The sequence below is a fragment of the Neovison vison genome, chromosome 13 (assembly GCF_020171115.1).
Source record: "Neovison vison isolate M4711 chromosome 13, ASM_NN_V1, whole genome shotgun sequence".
Classification (NCBI taxonomy): domain Eukaryota; kingdom Metazoa; phylum Chordata; class Mammalia; order Carnivora; family Mustelidae; genus Neogale; species Neogale vison.
The window spans coordinates 72371897-72391054 of record NC_058103.1 but is presented as its reverse complement, the minus strand read 5'-3'; the positions used below and the strand labels follow the sequence as shown (position 1 = coordinate 72391054).

The 19158-nt window shown below is 53.1% G+C and overlaps 1 protein-coding gene across 3 annotated transcripts; it reads right to left on the bottom strand.

The window, feature by feature from the left end:
• Positions 1-204: 204 nt before the first annotated feature.
• On the bottom strand, positions 205-6373 carry RABGGTA (Rab geranylgeranyltransferase subunit alpha). 3 transcript variants are annotated; one of them, XM_044229783.1, is made up of 17 exons: positions 6271-6373; positions 5895-5952; positions 5624-5734; positions 5134-5258; positions 4758-4945; positions 4310-4513; positions 3912-3995; positions 3741-3823; positions 3550-3651; positions 3343-3448; positions 3195-3246; positions 2949-3037; positions 2719-2807; positions 2509-2625; positions 1560-1673; positions 1215-1302; positions 205-449 (listed from the first exon to the last, which is right to left on the bottom strand). In XM_044229783.1, exons 2-17 carry the CDS (start codon positions 5895-5897, stop codon positions 301-303), a joined length of 1704 nt encoding a protein of 567 aa, XP_044085718.1. In that variant the 5' UTR covers positions 5898-5952; positions 6271-6373; the 3' UTR covers positions 205-300. The 3 variants fall into 3 exon arrangements, with proteins under 3 accessions (XP_044085718.1, XP_044085717.1, XP_044085719.1); XM_044229782.1 differs by lacking the exon at positions 6271-6373 and adding an exon at positions 6121-6246; XM_044229784.1 differs by lacking the exons at positions 3343-3448; positions 3550-3651; positions 3741-3823; positions 6271-6373 and adding an exon at positions 6121-6245.
• Positions 6374-19158: the final 12785 nt, after the last annotated feature.

Genomic DNA, 19158 nt, shown 5'->3' with positions numbered 1-19158 from the left:
CAGCCCCAACCAGAACCTGAACCCAAATCCGATCCCTGCGCCAGCCCAGAGCAGAAGGTGAGCTCAGATTTTGCTGATTTGCCCCAGTATGAAGACTTCGGATCCCCACGGTTAAGAAGCAGCAGAACTAAGATGAAAGTACAAGGGAAGGCTGACACAGCCTCACCCTTTCCCTTTCTTGTCCAGAATAGCTGGCAGGAGTAATGGCAGTAGTGGCACAGCGTAGCAGCCCGAGGGGGCCTCTCCGTTGTTTATTCAGTCCCAATAAGTTAAAGAGCAAGTAAAGGGGGGGAAGGATCTCTAGGTGAGGATGCTGTTAACTGAAGGCAACAGCTCAGCCAGGTGCTCAGAGGCGCCCACCGCTTGGCATAGCGGGTTGCCCTGCAGGTGGAGGAGGACCAGCTTGGGGCAGGAGACGAGAGGCTGGAGCACTGTTGGCTGCTGGAGGCCTTGGGCAGGAGAGTCAAGGAAAGTGTGGCCGTTTCTCCCAGACCCATGTGCTCCTGCATAACCATCCCGGTTTTCCCACCAGAACAGGGGCTGTTGCTTGGCAGTCTGGCTGCTAGGCATCTGGCACACCAGCCCTGGACAGAGTAAGGCTCCAGACTGCAAACCCCTGCCCCCAGGGCCAGGCAGGAAGCCCAAGCGGTGGGTCGGATGTGGTGCCGGGACTAGCGGACTATAGCCAAGGAGAAAGTTAGCTCTGGTTCCAGGGGTACCCATATCTCCACTCGACAATGCCCAAGGCTGGCTGAGTGGAAATGCAGGCCAAAGGCTGCTTTAACTTCCTCTTTTTTTTTTTTTTTTTTAAGTAGGCTCCACACCGAGCATGGGGCTTGAACTCACAACCCTGAGATTAAGAGTCATATACTCTACTGCTAAGCCAGCCAGGAGTCCCTAATCTCCCATTTTTAAGTAGAATCAGAATTCTAGGATTTTTAAATACAAAACTTTCTGGTTTTTAAAATATCATGTGGTACCCAAGAACACCTGCAGGCTAATGGTCTTTGAACTGCGGCTTGAGAGAGTCACTTCCACCCCGCGAAACCACCAGTGCAGGGCAATGAGGCCCCTATGGCCTCAGGCTATCCTCTCTCCTTAGCCCGCACTGCCACAACCGGCCCCCCGACTCCCCACACACTTGCTGTGTGTCCCTTCCCAGCGTGGCACCTCACCCCACCCGCTGCCCAAAAGGCACCCAGGAGGAAGGATACGGTTGTTACACAGGGAGAGCTCCCGCAGCCGGGGCAGGTTGGTGACACCATCCAGGGACTCTATAGTATTATCATTGGCCTGCAGGACCTGGGGAGCAGAGAGGGCAGAGAAGTCGAGGCAGGGCAGCTGGCAGCATGGGACTGGGGCAAGCACGTAGGGAGGTTGGGGTAATCAGCTTACAGTGCAGGGAAGGCTTCTAGGGTCAGGCTAGGTGACAGAGGCAGAGAAGGCAAGGGGTCATCAGTAGGGGCTGGGAGGATCTGGACACCTCTTTGTGGGGTGAGCAGACCTCTGAGGCAGAAGGGAAAAGGGCCACCTGGGACAGTGACGGAGCAAATCTTTACCTCAAGGCAACGCAGGGCAGCCAGGGCGGGGGGTAGGGCTCGTAGACGATTGTGTGACAGGTCCAGGTGAGTGACCAAGAGCAGCTGCTCCAGATGGCAGAGTACCGTCAGATCCTGAGGAGGGGTATATCCAGTGAGACTTGGGGGGAGGGTCTGTAGCCATGGTTCATGAGGCACTTACTCTCTGTGCCCCACACAGGGCCTTGGGGACCCTGGCCGAGGACAGGAACAGAACATGTGACAAGCTTACCTTACAACTCCAAGCAGTCCATATCAAGGACAAGGGATAGACAGGGAGTGCTGGGGTTGGGAGGCGGGTGGGTGGAGGGGCGTAGGTGGCTTGGAGTTGGGGGCAGACATGGGGGGTGGAGGAGTGCGCTGGGGAAAGCACCGATACCGGCAGGAGTGGGCCTGCTGAGTCTGGGGGATCAGTGTGGTGGCAGCAGAGGTGGGCGGCAGTGAAGTGACGGAACTGCTGTGTTGGGAAGACTGACTGGGAAGGACCACAAAGACAGAAAACAGAGTCTGGGAAGTTTGTCAGACCTCTCTGGAAGTGACCCAGGCCTTAGGCTTAGGGGCCTGTCCCAGGGAGAGAAGCATCGGAGTGAGCGGGTGTGGGTGAGGGCTCACTGTGGGGAGGAATGAAGATGTGACTGGCCCTGGGGAAGGGATGGCACAAGGTGGCCCTGGTGACTCAGGACTGGAGACTGGGTGACCAGAAAGATGGGGGCAAGTGACAGAAAGCAAGGCCAGAAAGAAGACTAGGCTGGAAGGAAGATGGAGTCAACCTCGGTTAGGTAGAACATCCGGAAAGGCACCTGCTGAGGCCAAAGCCAGGCGCACAAGGAGGCCAGAGCGTCTCCACTCAAGTGCATGGAGTGGACGCAGAAGCTGGCCAGGTCACGAGGAAAGAAGGGTGGGCCCGGGGAGGCGCCCAAGGCAGCCATACCTTGTGACCCAGGTGCAGCACGCGCACCTCGGCGTACTCCATCTTGAGCACGCTGTTCTCCACCAGGAACTTGCTGCGCAGGTCGTCCAGGTATGCGGCCCGCATCGGGTCCACGGCCTGGCAAGGAGGGGTATGGCAAGGAAGGCCTGTCAGCTGTCTTCCTGCTGCCCTCCGGGCCTCCCTGATCCCTGCTCCCACGGCCGGACTTGCCTTGAGGGTCTGGAAATACTGCAGTGTCTCCTTCTCATATAGTAGGGGGTCCAGTGCCCGCATCAGCAGGATGATGGTGAGCAGACACCCTACGGAGAGGGTGAAGAAAAGGACTGTCTCTCCTAGAGCCTTCTCTGCTCCCATCTGGAGACCCTTCCTGCTCTCCCCGAGAGGCCCTCCTGGAAAAGGGCCTCCTCAGAAGAGCAGGATGTCAGGGAATGGGGCCTCACATTTATTCTCCGGCTCCAGCTCCTGCAACTCCTTACAGGACTCAAGTTCAGACTGGAGCACCGTGGACTTCTCCACCGACAGCTCACACCTGAGGATGCACAGGGCAGGGGAGGGGATGACGTCTATTCGGGGCGCCAGTTGTCCCCAGTATCTAGTGTGAGACCATCTGCCCAAGCCCAGCCTCCCACCCCAGGTGCCCAGAGTCGAGAGCCCCTCTCCTGGTCCGGGTGCTTCCCTGCCATCACCTAAAGAGCTGCTCATCAGTGGCTGAGTCCCGGCACCAGCCCTCCTGGCGGCCTGCGAACAAGAATGGGTAGTAGAAGGGGACCACCATGAGGGCAGGAGAGGGATGAAAGTGCTGCCTCGAGTGGGGAGAGGTAGAGGCTGTGTCACCTTTTAAAAGCACACACTCCTTTTGGGCATCGCCTGCTGTCCAAATGACACGAAATGTATGCTGGGGCAACTGGTCATTGAGGGAGGCAGCAGGCAAGTCACAGAGCTGGAAGCACCAGGTTAAGGAAACGCTTGAGCCTCACCACTTCTCTGTCCCACTCCAGCCCCGCCCCAGCCCCCTACTCTGTCCCACTGGTCCTGGGATACCCAGACGTGGCTGGGCCGGGTCCTGGCATCTGGGGTCCTCCACTCCACAGCCAGGGGTGACTCGTCCACCATGAGCAGCAAGGTCTCTGTCCCAGACCCCACCTGGCCCAGGGGACAAAGACAGACCCGTCAGCCCCAATGGCACCAGGCCCACATCCGTGATGCTCTCCGGCAAAAGCTGCAGGACTCACTAGGATGGGCCGAGAGAAGGAGACAGTCAGACAGGCCTCATCTCGGCTCACATGCAGGCAGCGCAGGGCATCCTGAGGGTCAGCTGGGGGGAGACACACCCTCAGGTCTCCTTAAATCCTCTTCCATTCCTTCCAAGCCCAAAATGCCCAGCCTCTTTCCCCCCTGCTCACCTCGTCCCAAGAGCCAGCGGTGATAGAACCAGGCGCTCTGATCATTGGGGTCAGTGAAGAAGGCATTCTGTACCAGTTCCAGTTCTGCAAGGGGCCAAGGAGGCACGGGCTATGGCCAGGACCCTGGGGGGCCCCTGGCCATCCCAGCATCCCACCCTCGCCCTGGAGTACTGCCACCTCTTGGTTCCATTCATCTGTTGGCCCTACACAATGGCTGCATCTTTCCCACTGGATACTCGAGTCCGCTGTAGCCAGGGGTTGATTCTTAGGTGCCCCCAAAGCCAGGCACAAAGTAAGGGCTCAATGAGCTCAAGGAGCAGGTTCAGGAACAGGGTTCGGTAACAGGGCTGGGAAGGCAACACCACAGAGTCTTGCCCAGCACCTCTGACCCTGCTGACCTTTGAGGAGCACATCCTCGGGGAGGCGTCCCTGGGATCCAGAGTCTGGCTGGGGGTGCAGCTGGGGCAAGAGACAGGAGCGGTAATGCCAGGAGGAGTAGTTGGAGAAGTTTCGGGTGATGAGGCTGTCGGTGAAGGCTAGCTCCTCTGCAGGGGGCACAGCTGCCTGTGTGGCCACAAAGCGCCGGTAGTCCCAGCAGTGAACTAGGGGAGGAGAGACAGCGCATCTCAGAAGTAGGGCAAGGGGAGCCGCACAGCTAGAACCCCTGGAGTTCCCATGGAAGCCCTCAGAAACACATATGTGTGCTCTATGGGGGATGCGTTTGGCTCCTTTACCCCTTTTGCCATAAGCTCTGTGGGCCTGTCCTAGTCATCCCTCCCAACTCTGGGCCTTACTGAGGACCCATGGACCCAGGGCGTGGGGCACAACCGGCAGGCAGGCACGTACAGTTCCGCTCATCGACCTCGAGGAAGCGGGCACATAACTCCAGTTCCCGGGCCCAGTTGGGCTCTGGCAGGCGGCTGAGCAGCCAGCAGCGGTGGTGCCAGGTACCATAGGACTTGGGGTTCACCCGCAGGCAGCTTTCCAGGAAGCCCAGTTCTGTCTTCACCAGAGCTGCCAACTCCTCAGGGGACCTGCACTCAGAGGGAAATGGGACTCAGGGCCCTCCAACACGAAACAGCTCAGCTCGCCCTTCACTTTCTACACCCAGCCCTCAGCTCCCCTCTACCTATGTCCCTGGCTGCCCCATTCTTGCTTTACGCCTGGACTCAGGCAGGACAAGGCCAGGGCCAGCTTCCTGGGGCCCCGAACTCCTACGCACTTTTGGGCCTCCAGCTGCTGAAGCACCTCGCGTCGACAGTTCCAGAGGGTGGCAAAGTCGGGGTTGGCTCCCAGAATCTGGCTTGTCAATTCCAGCACTGATTCATCCAGCTCACCAGCCTGGCGCTTAGAAGATAGGTAGCAGGGTCAGATATCATTATCAGTCTCCCACTGCAAGGCTAAATAAGATAAGCAGAGCTACTGAAAATTCTGTAAACCCCACACTACACAATAGGTACCATGCAGAGTGCTTCAGGGTTTACGGGTATCCTCTGGTTGAACGTTCACAACAACCTTATGCAGTAAGGCCCATTTTATGGAAGAGCAAACTGAAACTTAAAGGGATTCAGTAACTTGCCCAAGGTCACACAGCTTGTAAGCGATGGAATGCAAATATGGATCCAAGCAGTCTGACACTAAGGCCCAGCTCTTGGTCTCTGTGATATAGTAAGAGGGCCACCTGGAGAAGGGGCTACCTCTGAGGGCCCCACCTTCTGGAAGACCGTCTGGGTGGCTGACTGGTATAGCTTCAGCTTCTGCTCCCGCTCTAGCCTTTTGGCCTCCGCCTGCTCTTCCGATGTCTTCACCTTCAGGCGCCCGTGCTACAGGGATGGGGGAGTTGGAAGGGTGCAGGCTGCCTTGCAGGAGCAGACCCACCGAACTCCCCCAACTGCGGAGCCCCAGGTTTATAGATGGCAACGGAGGCAAAGCCACGAGGGCCACGGGCATGCGGAGGTGAGGGGCTTGACTCAAAGGTCTCACCATGGTGCCAGCTCAGGGCTCTGGACAGGGGAGGGGGTCCAGTGGAAGACCGAGAAACCTGGGGAAAGAAGCGTCAATCACGGGAGCCCCGCCCCAGTAGTCCCGCCCCCAGCGAGTCCCCGGAAGCCGCACGCGAGTCTTGGCGGAGACCCCCGGGACGTGAAAGGGTCTTGAGACAAGCGGCGCTAGTCCTAGAGAAGGCGCCCACCCAGACCGGGACTCGTACCCGTGTCGCCTCGCCCACAGCCGATCCTCTTCGGGGCCGGACCCAAGCCGGGGCACCTAAGCAATAGAGACCACTCCGCGCCAGGAGACTACCGCTACCCGCCCACCCCACGGATCCCAGACACTCCCGCCCCCCCGCGGGCGGACCCACCTGCGCTGAGGGGAGGCGTGGGGCACTCTAAGCTGCGGCGCCCGCCACCGAGCCCGGGCGCAGGGTAGAGCGGCGCCACGCTCCTTCTCGCCGAGACGCAGCGCCCTCTGCAGGCCTGGGGAGGAGCCGGCGGCGGAGTAAGCGGGCTCGGGAGGCGCGTGCGCCGATCCTCTCTCGAAAGACCAAGTCACTGTAATTAGCCCTCTGGTGCCTATGAGTGCGCATGCGCGACGGTGTGCCGCGCGTGAAAACCGTGGGGCTTGCAATTTCAGTCAGCTGCTCAAACTGCAGTGTTTTCAACAGCCGCGGACTCACGCAGTCACCATCCCACAGACCTCACTCTACCTGCGAGGGACGCCTCCTAGTTGCCACATCTTACGGGTGGAGTTTCCTGTCGTTATCTCCACTGACCTTAGTAGCTTTGATGCTCCGACTTCCTTCCGCTTGATAACCTTTTCTGGCTTCTTCGCCTTTGCCCCTCTCTTCTCATCTGTTCACCTTCTTCTCCCCTAAATGTTAGTGATCTACAGGGCCCTTTTCTCACCCCCTTTCACATCACACACTATTCCTGGAAGAAGATTCACAAATCCAAGGCTTCTGCTGCTTGGAGTTGGAACTCCCCAGAACTCTCTCCTGGACCCACAGATTTCTGGCCTCACACTTTCTCTGGGTGATTTAATCCACATGCATGGTTTTAATTACTACTTGTGAGCTGGTAACACTCAAACTCGTGTCTCCAGCCCAGATGTCTTGTGAGCTCTAAAAATGAACTGAAAAATACATATATTTGAGCTGGGGGAAAATAAATACACACACACACACACACACACACACACACACACACATATTCAAAAGTCTATTGGATATGACCTGGGTGTTCCAGAGACATCTGAAGCCCCAAAACTAAAAAGATACCACATCCCATCCATTCTTAAACCTTGGGCTTTATGCATCCTATTGTAGAGAATGGCACTATTCTCACCTCACTTTTCCTTAGTAGCTCTTAAATACTCTCTCCATTCCCATTGCACTAGAAATTAAGTTCCTTTCTTCCTTGATTGTTGAAAGTCCTTTCAATGTTCCCTCATCTCACTCTGTCCCGTGCATTATGAGTTCATCCTCTGTGCTTCTGGATCAACTTTCCTAAAAATTCAGTTTTGATCATGTCACGTCTCTGCCTAAAAGCCTTCTATGGCTCCTGGACCAGCTCAGGAAGGTTTTTTGGTGAGCCTTCTTGGGGTTCAAGATGGCCAGTGAGTGTGTATGCATGAGTGAGCATATATGATGTATTTGTGAGAAGTGTGTGTCCCTGTGGCATGTGTTTATAGCTCACATTTAAGAAAGTATTTCTTTATATTTCTTTAAATTCTTTATATTCCTTCCACATCTTTCTCAAGTCCTGGAAATGTATATAAAGTGCCCACTATCTAGTCTGTCTTTCCTAGGCCCTGCAACAAATTACAGAGGAAAAGAGACACTTTTCCTGGCCTTGTATACTTGTGGTCCTAGTGAGGAAAGAGAACCACTTATTGGTTATCTTTGTGTCAGGCACTGTGATGGGAGTTTTGTGTGCACACAGGATTATCTGTGGAGGCAGTAAACAGAGTATGTGTGAACATGGACTCTTGGACACCTGGGCGCAGATCCTGGTTTTACCACTTAATAGCTGTGAGATCTGCAGAAAGGGACTTAACCTCTGTGTTGTTTCCTTTGTGTCTCAGTTTCTTCAACAGTAACATAGAAGAAGTATTACCTACCTGGGAAAGTTGAAGTGGGGATTAAATGAAAGAATCTTTGTGAAGTGCTTAGTTGAGAACAGTGCCTATACCAAGTAAGGGCTCAATAAATAGTAATGGTAGTGATAGTATTATTGTTTCTCATCTTCATGAAAAATATACAGGACATTGAGGCTTGGAAAAATTAAGTAACTTGCTAAGGGCCATCCATGTAGTAAGTGGCCAAATGGGACCTCTGTCTGGTCTGGTCCAGCTCTCCCACCTCACCAACTTCTTTGTTTTCTTCCTTCCTTCCTTTCTTTTTTGTTTTGTTTTGTTTTGTTTTGGTCACCACCTGCTATTGCTTCCTGCTCTATACACACTCACATATACAACCAGATACCTGGGAACACAGATTATATCTTAATCACTAAGGGAGGGGTGAAGGAGCTGGTTGAAGGCCAAAGTAGGCATGAAATGATTTTTAGTGATTAGCAATCTTGAAACTGGAAAGGTAGAATCAAGTAGGCCTAAGAGAGGAAGTGAATCTCAGGAAAGAATCTGCATCTGGGAAGATAGGGCCCGGTTTAGAAAAGAGAGGGCGGGAAGGGTATTTCAGGTATGTACTGGGACACGAAGGTGGGGGAGAGAACAGACCTGGCTGGCTGGCAGATACCAGGTATCTTTGTAGGTAAGAACAATGGAATGAATGACAAGTGTCTCGCTTTAAGGCAAAGGGTGCTATCAGGAGTTATATTTGGTCTCCTGTGTGGGAGAAGTGGGAACCACACAGGTGTCTTGAGGACTGTGATCTGAATGATGTTTAAGGCAAAGCTCTTACTGCTCTCTATGTGGACAAAGGAACAAGCAATAATTGAGTACCAACAGAACCCCACACATCTTTTTTTTTTTTTTTAATATTTTATTTATTTATTTGACAGACAGAGATCACAAGTAGGCAGAGAGGCAGGCAGAGAGAGAGGAGGAAGCAGGCTCCCTGCTGAGCAGAGGCTCGATTCCAGGACCCTGGGATCATGACCTGAGCCTAAGGCAGAGGCTTTAACCCACTGAGCCACCCAGGCGCCCCCACACATCTTCTTTAATGTACTTACTACCTATATCAAGTTTTTTATTTTTATCCATATTTAAAATGAGGAAACAATGCATATAGTGGCTTCACAGAAGTTAAGTGGCTTCCCAAGGTCGTACAGCAGGGAGGAAACACAACCAGAATTCGAACCAAAGTCTGGGTGGCTGCCTACCACATAGGTGGCAGCAGCCATTGCTAGAGGCTCAAATTTGAGCTTCTTGAGGCCTGGAACCCTTGTTCCCTTCATGCTGACCACCCGTTCCCCTGCCAGTTATCTCTCTGCAACCACTCCCCAACACACACACACACACACACACACACATTCATAATGTTCCAAGAACCCTGAGCCAGTCATTGACCAGAGATGGTTTGGAGGGAGCAAGGAGACCATGAGCCCTGGGTCACAGTCCCAGTCAAACTTGGCTAGAAGCCATAATCTGAAGGCGAGGAGAGTAAGGGGGAGGTGGGTCCCATCACCAGTGCTGGGCCTTGTGCAGAGGGTGGCAGCATATGAAATATGTTGATATTTGTTTAGTACCAGAGCTGGGTTTGAGAGTGTCCTGGGTGCCAGGGATACAGTGCAGGACCACAAAGACTTGGTCTCTGTCTTCCTGGAGCTAGACTTAATGCAGTGCTATGCTAGACTAGAACTTTCTGCAGTGTGGAAATGTTCAATGTCTGTGCCATCCACTGTAGTCACCACTGGCCTCGTGTGACTTTTGAGCACCTTAAATGTGTCCAGTGCAATGAATCTAATCTAATCTAATTTTAATTTATTTATGTTTGAACAGCTACATGGGGCTAGTAGCTAGTATTGGAACACTATCATGGGTGAGACAGACATGTCAGCATGTAAGCTGGAGCAGGGCAGGGGCCCATGGAGAAGGGACACTGACACAGACTGAGTTCAAGGGGAGTTTGTTCTAGATCTAGTGATATATAATAGTTTAGTGTTTCTTTTCTTAAAACTCCTAATGTTTCATGGCACCTGGGTGGCTCAGTGGGTTAAGCCTCTGCCTTCAGCTCAGGTCATGATCCCAGGATCCTGGGATCAAGCCTCACATCAGGCTCTCTGTTCAGCAGGGAACTGAATAAATAAATAAAATTTATTTTTTTAATAAATAAAAAATAGATCTCTCGAATAAATAAATAAAATATTAAAGAAAAAAAATTCCTAATGTTTCCTTTTTCTTTCTGTAAAACTTGTCAATGAAGAGCAACATATATACTGAAAGTATACAGCTTTGATCCTCCTACTTTAAACTCCCCAGCCACAAGTATGGGGAAGGGGGCTATTGTCTTCTAGAAATACAGGGAGTGGAGAGCAATGTGAGGAGGGGGGCCAGTGAGTGGATATAGACCCACTATGAGGTAAGACTTTCTAATAATTTAATTATTAAGATGGAATGAGTGAGTTGTGAGCTTACCATCATGGGAGGTAATCAAGCATGTGTTGTTTAACCACTTTTTGACAATGTGGTCAAGGACACTGAAGGACCCACCCCAGAGTTCTGAAAGATTCTGATCCTTGGGTGGACCAGGGGACCAGAATGACTCAAAGTCCAAGAAGATCCTCTATATCACCCATTCCTCCAGCTCCTGGAATTCTTTGGGTGTTTGGTCTGAGTGCTTGGATTTTTTTCTCTTCTCCCTGCTCCCCAGTTTCTTCTGCCAGGCTGGGAAAATCCCTCGATGGCCGTGATGCCACCATATGCCCACAGCACACTTTCTGACTGGGGAAAAGGAAGGAATGGGCTCGATGATGATATGGGGAGGACAGATTCAAAAGACAGGAGGACCCCAAAGGGGCAGTTCCCACAACAGTGCATGGTATTTCACCCAGGGCACAGTGGGTGCTGACTCATGCCGGCATTTCTGGGGGAAGATATGCAGGGAGAGCATCCAGGAAATGGGACTGAGAAGCTGGAAAAACTCCCTGAGGCAGAAGTGGAGCCTCTCTTATGGGACCAGGCACTGCACGGAGCGAGTGGTGATTTTGACAGCATTGCCTTAAAATTGCTCAGAGTAAGGTACGGAAGCTGAAGGGACTCAAGCTTAGAAAGGCTCCACTTCTGCTGTTTCTCTGGTAGGCCTCATTCACACATGCTCTGTATTTCCCCTTGCGTCTGAGTATAAGAAGTCCTCCTTTGCTCCCGCTCTAAGAGGGAGGCAAGAAAGTGAATCATTCTCTGCGTTTCATCCCAGGCCCCCATACGCCTGATAACATCTAGAGATCCTGAGCATGTTCCAGGACGTTCGTTTTGAACAAATTGTGGCCGGCATCGGTGTCCATACCCCTTAACTTCAGTGATTTACGGAATAACACTGACACCTGGCTTGGATCGGACCCTACTCCAGATGCCTGGAGGAATATGTGCGCTGGACCCCTTTCCAGAATAAACCCCCTATCCCCCAGCAATGGAGAAACTCACTCCTTTTCTGAGTGTCCCAGACCCTCTGTCTCCTACACTCTATCACTTACGTTATTCAGTAAACTCTGCTCTCACCTCCTCCTGGCTCGAGTTTGAATTCTATCCTATGTGAAGCCAAGGACCCTCTTGGCTGGTCCTGTGGCACCCCCTCTAGGTCTTTGGACCCAGCCTGCCCACATCAAGAGCACTGGTGGAGGTGGGAATGTGGCCAAGAAGCTCACTGCCTGGCAGAGCCTGAGTGGCAAACACCCCTGAACAACTCCAGGGGTGCTTTGGGTTCAGGGGATATGAAATGTGAGTAGTGCCAGGAGGCAGTACCCTCAGGCTCTGTGCCCATGTGAAAAACAGAAGCCTTGGAACAAGGTGACAATGTGGGTGTCTGGAGCAGAAAGGGGTAGATGCTCTGGTTGGTAGATGAATATGGGGGACAAACAACTAGTCCCGGAAAGGAAGCACTGCTTCCTTGTGGGTAGACCCAGCCCTGACCCCTTCCCTGTCCCCTTCATTCATTCAACAGATAGCAACTAGGTGTCCTCTGTGCTGGACACAGTGACAGGCGTGGGGGTCATTGTAGTGAGGAAAACACAGATACAGCCCCTGCCCTCATGGAGCTTCTGGCCTAGAGTAGGCCTGTCCAATAGAACTTTCTGGATGAGGGAAATAGTGTAAAGAGGCAGCCAAATAACTGTACATGCAAGAGTAAGGTTATGGTCATGACCTTACAGAGAGGGGTGTCCTGCCGTGCTGGGTGTGTCCTATGGGTGGGCGAGGAGCTGCCCTCTGGGGGAAGGGGGAGATTTCCCAGGGTAGTGAGCTTAGAGCTGGAGCTGTCAACTGGAGGCTGGTTCCACACCTCCTCTGTGCTGCTCCAATAGTGGGGCCTGTGGGGCCTGCATTCTAGCCCATTCTGTGGGGTACGGCATCCCCATTTCCACCCTCACTGTGAACTACCCAAGGAGGTTCATTTGACCACCTCAGTTCTCTCGGCCCCTCACCTAGCCTGGAGCCACAGTGGTTGCTCAACAAACATTTACACAATTTAGCCAGTCATCAGGCAACAATCAGTGAGCCCCAGAACAGCCCCTACTGTCATTGAGCTTACACTTGAGTTGGGGAGACACACCCTGTAGAAACAAATACATACAAAAGGTGATTTTAGCCAGTCATAAGTGCCCCAAGGAAAATTAAAGAAAAGACTGACACGGAGCTGGCAGGGGTGGTAGGAGTCCTGGGGAAGAATGGATGAGTGAAGGAATGAATGGGGAGCACTTAAGCTCAGAGCATGTGCACTGCACCCTCACTGGGCTGGGGCAGGGATTAGGAGGGGAGCCAAGACTCTCAGATCCCAGGGCAGGGAGCTTGGAGCAAGGTAGGGAGGGGTGGTCATGGGTGGCTGCACTCCAGGCCTCATGGGCAGGGCTGAGTGCTGGGGGAGGAAATGGACAGGGAGTGCTGTGGAAACAAAATTCCGAGTAAGGAAGGAGTACACCGGAAGTACTGACAGGAACGGTACTGTGTGCTGGTCCCCCTGTGCCTCCATTCATGACTCAGGTTTGAGCTCAGAGGGGGAAGGAGGGGCAGGGAGGGCCTGGCATTGAGGTTCAGGGAACCTGCCTTGGGTTGGCTAGCCTCACCCCCTACCCCCTGCAGAGGTGTGGGGGGGGAGGGGTAACCCAGCTGGGAGCCTTACTGGTCAGTCTTCTTCTGGGCCCAAGCCCCTGAGGAAGCGTCATGGAGGCTGAGATGTATGTGGTGAGAGGGACTGAGACTAAGGACTGAGGAATAGCTGAAAGCGGCAGTCTGGGGAGGGTCAGACTGTGGAGGCCAAGAAAAACAAGGCTGTACCCACCTCAAGTCTAGCCCAATTTCCAGAGACAAATAACTCAGTTCCTTAAGCCCTAATGTCACCCTCCCCTCCATAAATAAAACTGAAGGAGGCTGAGGTAGAAGGAAAAGTAAATAAAGTTGAATTTCTTCTAAACCCAAATCTCACTAACAAGGACGCTTGATAGCAAGAATGTGACATTCCACCAGGAAACTACCAATTGTCTTCATGCTAGTGCCTCATTAAAGGGAAAAACGGCCTTCAAAATCCTGACAGTCTTCTTTACCCTGATAGCCCTTCTGAACACCCCCTTTGTCCTCACCCACCGCTGAGTCCACCCCTACTCTGCTTTTAAAAACTCTGACTGTAATCTGGCTCAGGGTCCAAGTCCCTACCTCGCTGTGTCGGGTATACTTGGGCCCAGGCTTAAGCTTGTCAAATAAACCCTCGTGTGATTGCATTGGTGCTTGGCTTCTTGGTGGTCTCTCGGACGCAAAAACTCGGTCATAACACAGACCTGGGCACGTAAGCTGACCCAGCCCGTCGGACTCCGGTAGGGAAGTGGGACCCTTTCCAGGAGCTCCCATTGGGCTTGGGAGCCCAGCCACGCTCTGAGTAGTATGGATACTCCAGGCACTGTGCTCTTCTGTCTGCAGGATTTAAAGTTTCTGTGAATGTGGGGAGTGTGTGTGTGTGTGTGTGCGCACGCTTGCTTGTGTGTGTAAGGGGGAAGGTCCAAGGCCCAACCTCTGACCTGGGGGGCTTGTCAACCTTAACTAGGGGATAAGGTGAGGAGGATATCTATGACTCCCATACTAGTCAAGAGCCAAGCGAATGTCAGAGGTTCCCCAGAAAAGGTACAGGAGCAATGGAAGGAGGCAAAAGCTTCTAGAACATTGAGATGGGTCTTGTGAGAACAATTTTGGGAAGTAGACATGGGGCTGGGGTTGGGAGGGGGGTGGCACCTCAGGAAACAGAATAGCTGGAGCAAAGCCACAGAAGGGAATGTGGTCAAGTTGAGGGAAGAGAAAGTCTGAATTTGGCCAGGGCACCCTTGGGTTGAATGACCTTGGGAACACTTTTCGCCATCCTGCCCAATTGCCAACCCCAAGATCCTTCCAAACCAAAACCAAACAACCCCATTCCTCCAAAACCAAGCAGCAGAAGCAGGAGGGTGCTTGGCAAAGAACCCATGCTCTGGAGTCACGCGCTGTGAAAGGGTCCGTAGACAAAAGGATGAGACTGATACAAAGCGAAAGTTAAGCAGGGCTTTACTTTGCGCCAAACATCGAGAATCAAACTGACCGGCCAGGGTTGTCTCTTGCAAAGAGGCGACCCCTCCCAGCCTCACAGACTAACTTTTATAGAGTAAAGGCCATGTGGTTGAGCCTGGCCACACACAGGTGGCCAATTGAATTACATTCTACCCCATGATAGTCATCTAATTCAGCCTATGACCTTGGCTAGAATTGGCGCCCAAAAGGCAGGGGCTCACACTCCCTGGCAGGTAATACGTGCGCTTTCCCTTGATTGGACATGTCCACCTGGCCGAATATGTCCTCGGCGGGTAGGGAGGTAATACGTGTGCTTTCACTGATTGGACATTTCCACCTGGCCGGACACATCCTTGTACCTGGGCTCCATTATTTTTGCCCAGCCTGACATGTCCTGGTATCTGTGCTCCATTATTGGGGCTATTTGGCCATATTTTACCAGTTCTGTTTCTAAGCGTTTTCCTCTTGAGGGGAAGAGGCAGGTTCAATCTAAGTTTACTGCATAAACAACAAAATGGCTTGCTCTGGCTAAGTAGGCCCTTACAGTTGAAGCTAGACTCTTTTGCTGTAAAGACTTGCAGCTTGGACAAGGACTTCAACTTTTCTGAGCCTCAGTTTTCAGAGCTGTAAGAGAGTACTTACCTCATGTGGCTGATGTGAAAAGATTAAGTAAAACCTCGGAGGACTGCTCAGGTCATTGCAGGGGCTCGATAGATGCTAATTCCCTCAGCTTTTACCATAATACAAGTCTCTGGCTGGCTCAGCTGTGTTCAAGTGATGGTCGAAGTCCAAGGCCGAGTCACCTTTGTTCCCTCCTGTACGAGCCCCTCTGGGGATGCCAGGCATTGTCTGTTTGTGGAGTTCAGGCTTTGTTTATTTCTTCTGGAACCACCTCTGCAAGGAGTGGGGAGCCAAGGTCTGCTCGCTGGAGAACAGGTGCATATGTGGCTGTACCTGCTAACAGAGATTACACCAAGCTGACCCTTTATCCTTCCTCTGACTCTTTCCTAGCATATCTCACAGGCTCCTCCATTTCCAAGGGCCTAGAAAGGGGTTCTTTCCCCTCCTAGTTTCTCTTATTACCGAGTTAAGCACAAGCAGCTTCCAGTTCCTCTGGTCTTCCGGCACACAAGCCCAGGCAGGCCCTGGACCCCTTGACCTTGCTGCAAGCAAGCCGATCCACTTCTAAAGATTTATTTAATTTATTTATTTGACAGACAGAGATCAGAAGTTGGCGCGGGGCAGGCAGAGAGAGAGGAGGAAGCAGGCTTCCCACAAAGCAGAGAGCCCGATGCGGGGTTTGATCCCAGGACCCTGGGATCATGACCCGAGCTGAAGGCAGCAGCTTAATCCCCTGAGCCACCCAGGCGCCCCAAACCAATCCACTTCTGAGCTCCCTGAGGCACCTCAGCACAGAGGGCTGTAGCATCCACCCTGAGAAGGTCCAGCCTGTGCCTGTCCTTTGCTCCTGCTCAGGGCCGGTTCTATCTCTGCAGCTCAGCGTGAGCTCAGCGTGGGCCAGGTCGGCCTGGTTAAATGGGAAGCCCCAGGGCTCTGTGAATGGTCCCCGGGCAGGGGCACCCATGGTTGAGTGTGGGGTGGGGTGGCCAGCCAATGCGTGTGTCAGGGAGGGATCAGGACAGACCGAGAAGAGCAAGAACTGGACCGAAGTGTGTAGATTCTAACTTTCAGGACAGGTCACCGAGAAGGAGTTCCTATAAGTTCCTGAAGTCCCCTTTGGGTGTTGTGAGCGGGGGGATCCAGGCAAAGGTAAAGAAAAGCCCACATGAGGGCCCCACATGAGCCCAAGCCCAGTGAGCAAATCAAGATGAGGTGGTTGAACCCAGGCCTATCTTTTTTCCTTTCTCATTCTGGTTCCTACCCATCCACAGTCCTCAGAGGTCTTGACTTCCTCTGAGATCTTTTTGGAGGCCCCTCCTGCAACTTGATCTCCCCATCCCTGGGCACAGTCCCCATAGTGACCTCAGAAGTCACTTTGCTATCGCCTCCCCCCCATCCCATCTGTCCCCTGGTCTTCACCACGTCGGTTGGTCCACCTCTCCACAAAGCCCCTCTTTCTGGACCCTTCTGCCTGTACCCTCTAAGGCCCCCCATCCTTCCACTGCTCCTCCTGGCCCCACAGCCCATCCTCCCCTGCCTTTTTCCTGGCCCCGGTGCTGAATATTACCCCTGCCCTTCTGTCTCCCAGTCAGCTGACATCGGTGGCAGCTTCCTCCGTGCCCAGCCCTGGGCAGGGTGAAGAGACCCCTCTTCCCTTCCCCCTACTTGGACAATCCTCCCTTATCTCAGCACAGCCCTGGAGCTAGGAGGGGCAACGGCATGTTGCGGGGGAGATAGGTACGCTTGCCGCGCGCGGCTTGTAACGCGCAGATAGTCACGTGGGTAAGGGGGGTCGCCTAGGTATGTGGGCAAGGGGGGTCGCCTAAGTATGTGGACCTAGTCACGTAGGCAGGATGTTTCTCTGCTAAGTAATAAGGTCCACTCCCCCTCCTCACTCCCCCTCCCCACCTTTCTCTTCGCTCGCTGGGGTCCTTCAAAGCCAATCTACAAACACCGAGTATGCCTTACATTCAAACCAGCCAATAAGAACCTTGTAACTATGTTTCTGCTTCTGTACGTATGCGCTCGCTTCCCCGAACCCCATAAAAAGACCCTAAACAAAGGGCTGGCGCGCGAGTCTTCCTAAGACTTGATCGCCCGCAGGTACCTGTGTCAACTCAATAAACCTCGTGCTGTTTGCATCTGATCAGTGGACTCGGCTTGGTTTTTGGGTCCGGGGGTCTCCTCCTGAGAAGGGGTCCATTCCGGGGTGCTTGGAGCCCCGGGGGGATCTTTCAAGGGAAAGGTGGACGGGTGAAGAAAGGCCTCGGGAAACAAAGGTCTGGCTCTCGACGTGCTTTCAGTTATCATCATGAGACAATTAGACAACCATGAGGAGACCCAGGGTGGGGACTCAAAGAAGCAGGAGGGGTCAGGGTAGCCAGGCTGCCTCCCGGGTCGCATACAACTCTTGCTCCTTTTGGGTTTCGCTTTCTGGGTGTGTCACAGCATTCTCATCCCTGCCTTTCCCCGAAAAACCTCATCTCCATCTCAGTTTCTACCTCCAGGCATCCAGGGGCACCCTTGCTCATCTTGGTCTGTCCTGATCCCTCCCTGACACACGCCTCGGCCGGCCACCCCACCCCAAACTCAAGCATGGGTGTCCCTGCCCGGCGACCATTCACAGAGCCCTGGGGCTTCCCGTTTGACCAGGCCAACCCGGCCCACGAGAGCTCACGCTGAGCTGCAGAGACAGAACCCGCCCTGAGCAGGAGCAAAGGACAGGCACAGGCTGGACCTTCTCAGGGTGGATGCCACAGCCCTCTGTGCTGAGGTGCCTCAGGGAGCTTGGAAGTGGATCGGCTTGCTTGCAGCAAGGTCAAGGGGTCCAGGGCCTGCCTGGGCTTGTGTGCCAGAAGACCAGAAGAACTGGAAGCTTCTTGTGCTTAACTCGGTAATGAGGAAAACTAGGAGGGAAAAGGACCCCTTTTGTGCCTCAGGATGTGCCCTTTATTACTTTTTTAAGATTTTATTTATTTATTTGACAGAGAGTGAGAGATCACAAACAAGCAGAGAGGCAGGCAGAGAGAGAGAGGAGGAAGCAGGCTCCCCGCTGAGCAGAGAACCCACCACAGGGCTCCATCCCAGGATCCTGGGATCATGACCTGAGCCGAAAGTAGAGGCCTAACCCACTGAGCCACCCAGGTGCCCCTGCCCTTTATTTTCTTAATTAGAAATAATTAAACCTTCCCACTCCTCCTCTCTCCCTATTTTTTAAGTCTTTGACCAGTTCTCTAATGGAGCTAGTTGCTCCCACCTGTATTCTCAGAGTACTCTGTGTAAACTTGGCTATGGCACCCATCTCACAAACGTAACTAGTCTTCCTCGGGCCTGACATGGTGCTGTGTGTAGGCAGAAACAAACATTTTTTTGGGATGAATTTTGGAATCGATCCCCCCGGACCAAAGTCCTGTGACTCTGCTATTGGGCTTCTCAGATCTTGATTCTCTTCCACCTCCAATCAAAACCCACTGTCCAGGGGCGTCTGGGTGGCTCAGTGGGTTAAGCTGCTGCCTTCGGCTCAGGTCATGATCTCAGGGTCCTGGGATCGAGTCCCGCGTCGGGCTCTCTGCTCAGCAGGGAGCCTGCTTCCTCCTCTCTCTGCCTACTTGTGATCTCTCTCTGTCAAATAAATAAATAAAATCTAAAAAAAAAAACAAAACAAAACCCACTATCCATGATTCATTCCCTCTGAGCTGTTACTCTATTGCTTGTTCTGAAGAGTGACTGACACTTGTTTGAGGGAAGCAAGGTGGGGTGCTGGGAAGAACACTGCCCCTCTGGTTTCTTGGGATACCAGTACTGAGGTCTCTCTCCATGTCCTGTGGACCCTGGGGGCCTCAGTTTACACCCTTCCTCATCAGCGGAAAAGTCAAGATGGCTTCCAAGTTCTTCCAGGGCTGAAGTGGAAACCCTCTGTGGGCCAGGGCCT

Bases quoted from the DNA above. Each gene is read 5' to 3' on its own strand.
- RABGGTA (XM_044229783.1), bottom strand. The intron at 3,652-3,740 runs GTGAGTCCTGCA...CCCCTGGGCCAG, and splicing joins CCTTCTCTCGGCCCATCCTA to GTGGGGTCTGGGACAGAGAC. The intron at 450-1,214 runs GTATCCTTCCTC...CTCCTGCCCAAG, and splicing joins GCTCTCCCTGTGTAACAACC to GCCTCCAGCAGCCAACAGTG.